Below are 12,902 nucleotides of genomic sequence, written 5' to 3' on the forward strand. Positions count from 1 at the left end.
CCAGAACCACACGGGGGGACCTAGTGGATGACCTGTATAGATCTGGGACCAAAGTAACAAAGCCTACCATCAGTAACATACTAAGCCGCCAGGGACTCAAATCCTGCAGTGCCAGACGTGTCCCCCTGCTTAAGCCAGTACATGTCCAGGCCCGTCTGAAGTTTCCTAGAGAGCATTTGGATGGTCCAGAAGAAGATTGGGAGAATGTCATATGGTCAGATGAAACCACAATAGAACTTTTTGGTAAAAACTCAACTCGTCGTGTTTGCAGGACAAAGAATGCTGAGTTGCATCCAAAGAACACCATACCTACTGTGTAGCATGGGGGTGGAAACATCATGCTCTGGGGCTGTTTTTCTGCAAAGGGACCAGGACGACTGATCCGTGTAAAGGAAAGAATGAATGGGGCCATGTATCGTGAGATTTTGAGTGAAAACCTCCTTCCATCAGCAAGGGCATTGAAGATGAAACGTGGCTGGGTATTTCAGCATGACAATGATCCCAAACACACCACCCGGGCAACAAAGGAGTGGCTTCGTAAGAAGCATTTCAAGGTCCTGGAGTGGCCTAGCCAGTCTCCAGATCTCAACCCAATAGAAAATCTTTGGAGGGAGTTGAAAGTCCGTGTTGCCCAGCAACAGCCCCAAAACATCACTGCTCTAGAGGAGATCTGCATGGAGGGATGGGCCAAAATACCAGCAACAGTGTGTGAAAACCTTGTGAAGACTTACAGAAAACGTTTGACCTCTGTCATTGCCAACAAAGGGTATATAACAAAGTATTGAGTTAAACTTTTGTTATTGACCAAATACTTATTTTCCACCGTAATTTGCAAATAAATTCATTAAAAATCCTACAATGTGATTTTCTGGATTTTTTAAAATAATTTTGTCTGTCATAGTTGAAGTGTACCTATGATGAAAATTACAGGACTCTCATCTTTTTAAGTGGGAGAACCTGCACAATTGGTGGCTGACTAAATACTTTTTTGCCCTACTGTAATTATTTATTTATGTTTTTAGAGGGAGAAAAACCAACAAACCTACAATCATCTGATGGGTCTCCCAGTCGAGGACAACACAGGTATTGAACCAGCATCTGTAGCAACACAGCTGGCCACTCAGGCGCTGTACAATGTGATTGGTTGGGAGTGGCCTACAGCACTACAGTAAGAGCCTAACAAAATATAATAATACAAACCTTAGTGAAACAACAGTTTTAGTAAGTAATTCTGAAGTCGTGCACAATTATCTGTTTCTATTTAGGTTTGTCGGCCATTCATTGTCAAAAACACAGTAGGACCCAAAAGCATAATCAGTGCTCTAACTCCCCCTTGCGCTGGTCTGGAGCAATGAATTGGTGATGCAGGGTACCGTACTGAACCACAAATTACCTCTAAATCCCGCAGAGTAAGCTCACAACTTTTAAAGGACGAACCACTCACAGGGCCCTATAGACACTCTTACAGGGACCTAATAGACACTCACAGGGCCCTATAGACTGACACTCCAACACACACATAAACACTCACTCAATTTGCTCACACACACACATTATGCACATACATTTATACTTTCTCTACACAAATGCACACCCACTCACAAACAATCATCACATTAGCTGCTGCTACTCTGTTTATCGTATATCCAGAAGCTTAGTCACCTTACCCCTACACATATCTACCTGTATCACTCCAGTATCCTTGCACATTGTAAATAAGGTATTGGAACTGACTGACGCTTTATATAATTTAGTATGCTTCCTTTTTCATTTTTTTTTCTTATTTCTTGTGTTTTTGTTCTACCTTATGTTATTTTTAGTATTATATTGTTATTGATTACTGCATTGTTGGGTTCAGAGCTTGCAAGAAAGGCATTTCACTGTACTTGTGCATGTGACATTAAAATGTGAAACTTTTTAAGAAGTTTAAAATGTGAAAATTTTAAGAAGATACAACGAGCTGAAACAAGCTACCTACGATTCCATGCAAGGCAGCTTCTAGTCATTGTTGCTAGCTATCTGACGGTTCAAAATCATAACAAAGCACACCTTCCGTCCACATCGTGATGTGCGCATCATTTTTGGGATGTTGTTAGCCAACCCGTCTATGTTTCTTCAGAGACCCTATAAAATGGGTTCCCCTAGCATTGCTCTCAAGATCCTTATTTGGTAGCATCTTGCACCTTGACTTTTGTGTACAGTGAATGCTGTCATGTCAGGTCTATTGACAGGTCTTATCACTGTCACTTCCATGTCAAACTGTCAAATATAGTGATACCCTTTATTTTAAGGAATGTATGATTGGTGATGGTGACCCACCTCATCCTTGTCCTCAGCCTGGATGAAGAGGGGTAGGGCGAAACCCACCTGGGCCAGCTCAGTGATACGCACTCGGTACTCGGAGCTGTTGAACTTGGGCGCGTTGTCGTTCTTGTCAATCAGCAGTATGGTGAAGTTGGTCATCACCGAGGCATCCGTCGGGGTACGGTCATCATTCAACTCCGTGCCCTGAGGGACGAATGGAGGAGGAGAAAGGGGGAGAGGGAGGGAGGTAGGGAAGGAAGGAAGGAAGGAAGAGGGGAGTATGGAAGGAGGACGGGCAGAGAAGGCAGGCAGATAAGTAGAAGTACAATCATTAATTTCCAATGTGAACGAGAGACCTAGAGAGAAAGATAGAGATAGTATGTGGTAGGGAAAGGGAAAGGGGAAATTCATATCTTATAAATATATTCGATTTTTGGGGGGAATATTTTCTTTATTTTGGTCTATGAATTTTCTCCTGGTTTGCTGTAATGGTTGATTTCAATTATGAATAAAGATCAAGGTTGGAATATATTATCCAAAAAGATTTGATGGAATTCCCTGCTCTCATCATATTACCAACGTTCTTAGAACGTCGGTCGGTCGCACGGTCGCACGGTCGGTCGCACGCACGCTCGCACGCACGCACGCACGCACGCACGCACGCACGCACGCACGCACGCACACACACACACACACACACACACACACACACACACACACACACACGCCAAAATAATGGATACGTAAGTAAATGAGGGATACAAAGTATATTAAAAGCAAGTGCTTCCACACAGGTGTGGTTCCTGAGTTAATTAAGCAATTAACATCCCATCATGCTTAGGGTCATGAATAAAAATGCTGGGCAGGCCATTGTGTTACCTACCATGGCTATGCCCCCATAGGATGAAAATGCCCCCATCCACAGGACACGAGTGGTCACTGAATGGTTTGATGAGCATGAAAACGATGTAAATGATATACCATTGCCATCTCAGTCACCAGATCACAACCCAATCGAACACTAATGGGAGATTCTGGAGCTGTGCCTGAGACAGTGTTTTCCACAACTATCAACAAAACACCAAATTATGGAATTTGTCATGGAAGAATGGTGTCACACCCATCCAATAGAGTTCTAGACACTTGCAGAATTCATGCCAAGGTGCATTATGTTACAGGAGTCACCTATACCATGACATTTGAAATCCTTAAATTAATAAAACAACTTTAGAATGTTGTGTTTATGTACGGCGCATTGAGATACTGCTGCTTTAAAATATATATATATATTTAACTTTTATTTAATTAGGCAAGTCAGTTAAGAACAAATTCTCATTTACAATGACGGGCTACCCCGGCCAAACCCAGACAAAGCTGTGCCAATTGTGTACCGGCCTATGGATTCAAAGGAGGGACTGTAGTAACGCCTTAGACCGCTGCTCCCGAGTGCATTGTTCACTATAGCCTACAGTTCTGAGGATGAACAAAGTGATTGCTTTATTTTCTTTTTATTTCATGGGATATGGGTTGCGTTTCACATGAAAAGGCATTTTACTATCATTGCTAGCATATTTAGTCCTCCGGTCAGCCCTGACAACAGTATTCGATTTTCCCCACTGCAAATAGTGATTACCCTACAAGCATGCACCAACAGAGGGTCCACAAGACCTGACAGAGATCAATGCAAAACACTACCCAGAAAACCTTTTTTGAAACAGAATCAGTTCTATGACGAACATTAGACTTCTGTTTTACTGTTGCTGTTAGCCTAGGCTACTGTTAGCCAAACGCTACCCCTATAGCACCCTGAAAAAAACTGCACTCTCTCTGTCTGATGTTGTGGCATTTCGCATCATTCTGATTTGTAAAGCGAATAGAGTATTATTATTTATTTTTTAATATTCGGATAACCACCCCGAAAATATTATTTTATTGTGAAATCATTTCAAATAAGTCATCTCTAACACACACACATGTTTGAAACACAAAAACATCTTTCAGTTTGTCTAATCATGAATATTTTTGTACAGGTCATCTATCTATTTGTGAGTCTAAAGCAGACTACAGGTTCTGGAGGAAAGCAGTCATCAACTAGCCTCGTACTACCACACTGATCTCGCGAGCTTAGATACATATGTTTTGTGAAACATATTTTTGTAAGCTCGCGAGATCAGTGTGGTAGTACGAGGCTAGTCATCAACATTCACTCTGACAAAACTGGCCTTTCACCAGAAGTCCCTCCACCTGCTCCCCACTCTGAAATTGATAAGAACATCTATTCCTTCATCATCCCAGGTTGTTCCCAAGGAAGACTAGCTGTTCTCTGTCATAACATGCCTCAGGTTTGGGTGATGAAATGCACAACTGGAAGAATACCTCACCTCCCAACGCCTTGAATTAAGTATTGATGATGTATTCTATACTGTACCAGCATACTGTATTCAGAATATATGTACTGTGTGTAACTGTGAGGGTTTACAACTAAATAAAATGTAGAGTTGGTAGTGTGCTATATATGCTTAGTTTGGGTCTCTCATTACTCTCAGGCCTAAACACAAACACAGACACAGACGGACAGACCTTGACGGTTAGAGTGAATCCGGATGAGTAGAGGGGGTTCTCTCTGTCCAGCTGTCCATTCACAGTCAAAGAGCCACTGATGTAGGCCAGAGCAAATATGCTGTTGGTGTTGCCTGGAGGAATGAGAGGAGAGGCGGAAAGAGGGAAAGGAGAGAGGGAGAGTGAGGGAGAGAGGTGAGAAGATAGGAAAGGGAGGCGAGAGAGAAGAATATTAATGTAGATGGTGAGAGAGGAGGGAATTGATGGGAGAGAGAGGAGAGGGAGAGAGAGAGAGAGTCAGTGATCCTCATCAGGTAAATTATTAAACATGCCTATTAGGTAGAGGTATCCATAGGACTAGTAGGACAGGTGGAGGTGCTCTATGAAGTGTTTGTGTGTGTGTGACGGAGTGTCTTATATAATACAGTGGCTGGCCCATGCTATAGTACTATCTCTCTACCAGTCCAGGGCTCCCCTCTGACCTCTGTCCACCTGCATCTTTTTATCTAATTTGTCAGTCTGCTCTCTGCTCTTCACCTCTACTTCCTCCATCAGCCTCTTAATTTCTTCCATGGTCCTGTGTGGGTCAGTTGGTAAAGCATGGCGCTTACAACCCTATGGTTGTGGGTTTGATTCCATATGGAAATGTATGCATGCACTACTGTAAGTCGCTTTGGCTAAAAGTATCTGCTAAATGTTCAAAAGTAGTGCACTATGTAGGGAATAGGGTGCTTACTTAGGACTCATTGCATTGTGTGTTGACTGCTTTCAATCCACTAGAACAATTTCAGTGTGTGTGTATCTTCCACAAACTGTATCTCTCTTTCTCTCTAGCTCTCTCGTTCACACTGGAAATTAATTATTGCACTTATCCGCCTGCCTTCTCTGCCCATCCTCCTTCCATACTATCCAATCTCCCCCTTTTTATACTAATTAGCAAACCAAAATTGGTTATGTGAAAGTTTTCATACCACAAAAACTCACCTGTCGTGCTTATGATTATAGAATATTTGTATAAAACATTTGCCTGATGTTGCAAGAATGTTCCTGGAAATAACATTTAATCTCTCTTTAAAGGTTCCCAGATTGTTTCATTAGGTTGTAGGAACAGTTTGGTGAGAACATTGTAGGGACATGACAAAATATATATTCCCAAAACACAAAAACTACCCAGTTGTGTGGATGATTCTATGATTCTAAAAAGCATTCAACTTCAACAACATTCAACAATGTTCCCAGACAGGGCCGGTCCTGGAATTTCTGTCACCCTAGGCGAGACAAGAAATTGCCGCCCCTACAATAATAGTCCCGGTAAGCAAAATGACATTGAAATGACGTCTAAAATACGTATTTTTCCAGACGTTGAAAAGTTAGGTTCATTTTCGGTTCTGAATGAAAGTTGAAAATATGTCATTTATAGACGTCTATGATTTGTTTAGATTTGGTCCGGACCAAACAACTATGTCCGTGGAAATACAGGCTGGTCTGGACTGCACCAAAAAAATAAGTCCAAAAAGCGTTAGCATTGGTCCGTGCTTACTGAGGACTTACTGAGGACAGAAGTTGCCCAGGACAATTTTTTCAGACCCACCCTTCAGCTTTTTGCTAGAATTAATGGTGGGGAGAACACTTTGTTATTGGCGCTTTAATGTTGCAAAAATATTATTGTGACATTCACTAAGGTTGCACAGAACATCCCCATAATGTTCAACAAGTTCAAAATGTATTTTTTCATGATGTTCATAGCACATTCGTTTTTGGTTTAACATAATATCCCATTAATGTTCACGCAATATGCACTTGACAATATCTTGGAGTTATTCAGAACATTTCAATAACATTTAGAAAATGTTGTATACTGAACAAAACTATAAACACAACATGTAGTGTTGGTCCCATGTTTCATGAGCTAAAATAAAATATCCCTGTTTTCCATATGCACAAAAAGCGTATTTCTCTAAAATGCACAAATTTCTTCACATCCCTGTTAGATAGCATTTCTCCTTTGCCAAGGTAACCCATCCAACCTGACAGGTGTGGCATATCAAGAAGCTGATTAAACAGCATGATCATTACACTGGTATACCTGGGGACAATAAAAATGTGCAGTTTTTTCACACAACACAATGCCACAGATGTTTTGAGGGTGCATGCAATTGGCATGCTGACAGCAGGAATGTTAATTTATCTACCATAAGCTGCCTCCAACATCGTTTAATTTGGCAGTATGTCCAACCGGCCTCACAATCGCAGACCATGTGTAACCATGCCAGCCCAAGACCTCCCCATCACCTAATCATACAAACGCAACCATACTTTTAACACTTCATATGTGGAGTTTGAACCTGCAATGTTTGGTTCCCACCCCAGGGCTTTTATCCTCTGCACCACCAGGGAAGCTTAGACAGGGAAATAATGTTAACATGGTTCTTCACTATCACTTCACCCATCCTCTTTATATGCTACATACTTCTGGGCCCATATTTACATTTACATTACATTTAAGTCATTTAGCAGACGCTCTTATCCAGAGCGACTTACAAATTGGTGCGTTCACCTTAAGACATCCAGTGGAACAGCCACTTTACAATAGTGCATCTAAATCTTTTAAGGGGGGGTGAGAAGGATTACTTTATCCTATCCTAGGTATTCCTGAAAGAGGTGGGGTTTCAGGTGTCTCCGGAAGGTGGTGATTGACTCCGCTGTCCTGGCGTCGTGAGGGAGTTTGTTCCACCATTGGGGGGCCAGAGCAGCGAACAGTTTTGACTGGGCTGCGCGGGAACTGTACTTCCTCAGTGGTAGGGAGGCGAGCAGGCCAGAAGTGGATGAACTTGTTTGGGTGTAGGGCCTGATCAGAGCCTGGAGGTACTGAGGTGCCGTTCCCCTCACAGCTCCGTAGGCAAGCACCATGGTCTTGTAGCGGATGCGAGCTTCAACTGGAAGCCTTACAAAAAAAAAAACTGGAATATTTACAAGGTATCCAAGACTATGAGTGCTGATCTAGGATCACTTTTGTTTTTCAGATCATGAACGTTGTATAATCATCCACACAACTGGACAGTTTTTTTTTGGGAAACATATTTTGTGATGTCCCCACAATGTTCCAACTTGACTGTTGCCATAACCTAATGAAACATTCTGGGAACCTTTAAGGAACAGACAAAATGTGTTCTGGTAACATTCTAGCAACATCATACAAATATTTTATACAAACATTGTATACTCATCAGCACGACTGGACAGTTTTTTAATTTTGGTTTGCTGGGAAAACATGAATGGTACATTGTGTTATTCCGTTACCTGGAAACCGAATGAAAACTTTGGGGGAATGTTACGTGGTGGTTGTTGCAGATATTGTGCACAACAATTTAGTAAATGTTAGGACAACGTTGCAATATTTCATTTAAAACTTTTTTAAGAAACAATTAATTGTTATCAAAAACATTCTGTGAATGTTATAAAATCAAATGAGATATTTGTCACATGCACCGAATACAACAGGTATAGACCATACCGTGAAATGCTTACTTACAAGTTTATTTATTTTATTTATTTCACCTTTATTTAACTTAATCGGGATAGGGGGCAGCATTTTCACTTTTGGATAAATAGTATGCCCAAATTCAACTTCCTGCTACTCATCCCCAGAATAGAAGATATGCATAGTATTAGTAGATTTGGATAGAAAACACTCAGAAACTTCTAAAACTGTTTGAATCATGTCTGTGAGTATAACATAACTTATGCTGCAGGCAAAACCCACAGGACAAACCATTCAGATATGTATTTTATGTTCACTGTCTCTTCAATGAGTTTTCATTGGGAAACTAGATTTCTAAGGGACTTCTTTGCAGTTCCGATTCCACTGGATGTCACCAGTCTTTAAAAATTGGTTGAGGTTATTCCTTTGTGTAATGAAGAAGTATGGCCATCTTGAATGAGTGTCATTTGGAGTATACTTTTTGAGAGAGGCTCTTGACTCGAAAAGTAGTATCAGTTTGTTGTCTTCCTGTATTGAACACAGATAGTCCCATCTTCAATTTGATTGATTATTAACGTTTAAAAATACCTAAAGTTGTATTACAAAAGTAGTTTGAAATGTTTTGGCAAAGTTTACAGGTAACATTTGAGATATTTTGTAGTGACGTTGCGCAAATTGGAAGCTGTGTTTTTCTGGATCAAACGCGCCAAATAAATGGACATTTTGGATATATATCGACGGGAATGAATCGAACAAAAGGACCATTTGTGATGTTTACGGGACATATTGGAGTGCCAAAAAAGAAGCTCGTCAAAGGTAAGGCATGATTTATATTTTATTTCTGTGTTTTCTGTTTCTCTCTTTGTTTACTGTTTTGCTATCATTAGATAATAGCATCTTATGCTTTTGCAGAAAAGTCTTTTCGAAATCTGACATGTCTTCTGGATTCACAACAAGTGTAGCTTTAATTGGTATCGTATATGTTTGATGTAATGAAAGTTTGAATTTTATAGTATTTTATTTTAGTTTGGCGCTCTGCATTTTCCCTGACTCTTGGCCAAGTGGGACGCAAGCGTCCCGCCTATCCCAGAGGTTTATTTAACCAGGTAGGCTAGGCCAAGATAAAGCAAAGCAGTTCGACACATACAACAGCACAGAGTTACACATGGAATAAGCAAACATACAGTCAATAATACAGTAAAAAAAAGTACATATACAGTGTGTGCAAATGAGGTAAGATAAGTGAGGTAAGGCAATAGATATGCCATGGTGGCAAATTAATTACAATATACCAATTAAACACTGGAGTGATAGATGTGCAGAAGATGAATGTGCAAGTAGAGATACTGGTGTGCAAATGAGCAAGGTGAATACATTAAATACAGTATTGGGATGAGGTAGTTGGATGGGCTATTTACAGATGGGCTATGTACAGGTGCAGTGATCTGTGAGCTGCTCTGACAGCTGGTGCTTAAAGCTAGTGAGGGAGATAAGAGTCTCCAGCTTCAGTGATTTTTGCAGTTCGTTCCAGTCATTGGCAGCAGAAGACTGGAAGGAAAGGCGGCCAAAGGAGGAATTAACTTTGGGGGTGACCAGTGAGATATGCCTGCTTTCCAATGCCTGCTGGAGCGCATGCTACAGGTGGGTGCTGCTATGGTGACCAGTGAGCTGAGATGTATTTATTTCACCTTTATTTAACCAGGTAGGCAAGTTGAGAACAAGTTCTCATTTACAATTGCGACCTGGCCAAGATAAAGCAAAGCAGTTCGACAGATACAACGACACAGAGTTACACATGGAGTAAAACAAACATACAGTCAATAATACAGTATAAACAAGTCTATATACAATGTGAGCAAATGAGGTGAGAAGGGAGGTAAAGGCAAAAAAGGCCATGGTGGCAAAGTAAATACAATATAGCAAGTAAAACACTGGAATGGTAGTTTTGCAATGGAAGAATGTGCAAAGTAGAAATAAAAATAATGGGGTGCAAATGAGCAAAATAAATTAATTAATTAAATACAGTTGGGAAAGAGGTAGTTGTTTGGGCTAAATTATAGGTGGGCTATGTACAGGTGCAGTAATCTGTAAGATAAGGTGGGGCTTTACCTAGCAAAGACTTGTAGATGACCTGGAGCCAGTGGGTTTGGTGACGAGTATGAAGCATTGGCCTGCCAACGAGAGCGTACAAGTTGCAGTGGTGGGTAGTATATGGGACTTTGGTGACAAAACGGATGGCACTTCTGCAATGTCATCTACAAAATAGCCTCCAACACTCTCCTCAACAAATTGGATGGAGTCCAGTTTGTTGAGTAGAGTGTTGGAGGCTATTTTGTAGATGACATTGCCGAAGTCGAGGATTGATAGGATGGTCAGTTTTACGAGGGTATGTTTGGCAGCATGACTGAAGGATGCTTTGTTGGGAAATAGTAAGCCAATTCTAGATTTAATTTTGGATTGGAAATGCTTAATGTGAGTCTGGAAGAAGGGTTTACAGTCTAGACAGACACCTAGGTATTTGTAGTTGTCCAAATATTCTAAGTCAGAACGTCCAGAGTAGTGATGCTGGACGGGCGGGCAGGTGCGGGCATTTAGTTTTACTTGTATTTAAGAGCAGGTGGAGGCCACGGAAGGAGAGTTGTATGGCATTGATGCTCGTCTGGAGGTTAGTTAGCACAGTGTTCAAAGAAGGGCCAGAAGTATATAGAATGGTGTTGTCTGCATAGAGGTGGATCAGAGAATCACCAGCAGCAAGAGCGACATTATTTATGTATACAGAGAAGAGAGTCGGCCTGATAATTGAACCCTGTGGCACCCCCATAGACTGCCAGAGGTCTGGACAACAAGCCTTCCGATTTGACACACTGAACTCTATCAGAGAAGTAGTTGGTGAACCATGCGAGGCAGTCATTTGAGAAACCAAGGCTGTTGAGTCTGCTGATAAGAATGTGGTGATTGACAGAGTCGAAAGCCTCGGCCAGGTCGATGAATATGGCTGCTCAGTAATGTCTCTTATCGATGACGGTTATGATATCGTTTAGGACCTCGAGCATGGCTGAGGTGCACCCATGACCAGTTCGGAAACCAGATTGCATAGCGGAGAAGGTACGGTGGGATTTGAAATGGTTGGTGATCTGTTTGTTGACTTGGCTTTCGAAGACCTTAGAAAGGCAGGGTAGGATAGATATAGGTCTGTAGCAGTTTGGGTCTAGAGTGTCTCCCCCTTTAAAGCGGGGGATGATCGTGGCAGCTTTCCAATCTTTGGGAATCTCAGACGATACGAAAGAGATGTTGAACAGGCTAGTAATAGCGGTTGCAACAATTGCGGCAGATCATTTTAGAAAGAGAGGGTCCAGATTGTCTAGCCAGGCTGATTCGTTGGGGTCCAGATTTTGCAGCTCTTGCAGAACATCAGGTATCTGGATTTAGGTGAAGGAGAAAAGGGGAAGCTTGGGCGAGTTTCTGTGGGGGGTGCAGGGCAGTTGACCGGGGTTGGGGTAGCCAGGTGGAAAGCATGGCCAGCCATAGAAAAATGCTTCTTGAAATTCTCAATTATAGTGGATTTATCGGTGGTGACAATGTTTCCTAGCCTCAATGCAGTGGGCAGCATGGAAGAGGTGCTCTTATTCTCCATGGACTTTACAGTGTCCCAGAACTTTTTTGAGTTTGTGCTACAGGATGCAAATTTCTGTTTGAAAAAGCTAGCCTTAGCTTTTCTAACTGCCTGTGCAAATTGGTTCCTAACTTCCCTGAAAAGTTGCATATCAGGGGGCTATTCGGTGCTAATGCAGTACGCCACCGGATATTTTTGTGCTGGTCAAGGGCAGTCAGGTCTGGAGTGAACCAAGTCCTTAACCTCTTGAAACTCTGGGGGCTGTATTTCATTTTTGGATGAAAAACGTTCCCGTTTTAAACAAGATATTTTGTCACGAAAAGATGCTTGACTATGCATATAATTGACAGCTTTGGAAAGAAGACACTCTGACGTTTCCAAAACACAGAACTGATGTTACAGGCGAAACCCAGATAAAAATCAGATCAGGAAGTGCCGCATTTTTTGAAACCGCCTCATGCCAATGACTCCTTATATGGCTGTGAATGAGCTACGAATGAGCTTAGGTTTTCCACGCATTCCCCAAGGTGTCTACAGCATTGTGACGTCTTTTTAGGCATTTCCATTGGACAATAGCTGTAAGGGACCATATTTAGCGAGTGGTCACATGGTGTCTCCCGGAGAAAATCTTGCGTAAAATACTGAGGTAGCCATTTTTCCAATCGCTTCTTATGAGAAACCAATTGCCTTGACGGATATATTATCGAATATATATGTTAAAAACACCTTGAGGATGGATCCTAAACAACGTTTGCCGTGTTTCTGTCGATATTATGGAGCAAATTTAGAAAAATGTTTGGCGTTATAGTTGAAGTATTTTTCGGTCGATTTCTCAGCCAAGCATGATGAACAAACGGGAGCTTTTTCGCCTACAAAAATATTATTTTTGGAAAAAAGGAACATTTGCTATCTAACTGGGAGTCTCCTGAGTGAAAGCATCTGAAG

At 41.5% G+C, this 12,902-nt stretch overlaps 1 protein-coding gene across 1 annotated transcript in view; it reads right to left on the reverse strand.

The window, feature by feature from the left end:
• The window catches only part of LOC115107209 (cadherin-23-like), a 578,454-nt gene that overhangs the window by 310,704 nt on the left and 254,848 nt on the right, over window positions 1-12,902 (reverse strand). Inside the window, exons 10-11 of the mRNA XM_065008058.1 lie at window positions 4,885-4,997; window positions 2,320-2,508 (exon numbers count right to left, since the gene is read on the reverse strand). Of these exons, the coding sequence (XP_064864130.1) occupies window positions 2,320-2,508; window positions 4,885-4,997 (302 nt within the window). The remainder of the gene's footprint in view (window positions 1-2,319; window positions 2,509-4,884; window positions 4,998-12,902) is intronic.

Source organism: Oncorhynchus nerka, linkage group LG23, assembly GCF_034236695.1.
Source record: "Oncorhynchus nerka isolate Pitt River linkage group LG23, Oner_Uvic_2.0, whole genome shotgun sequence".
Classification (NCBI taxonomy): domain Eukaryota; kingdom Metazoa; phylum Chordata; class Actinopteri; order Salmoniformes; family Salmonidae; genus Oncorhynchus; species Oncorhynchus nerka.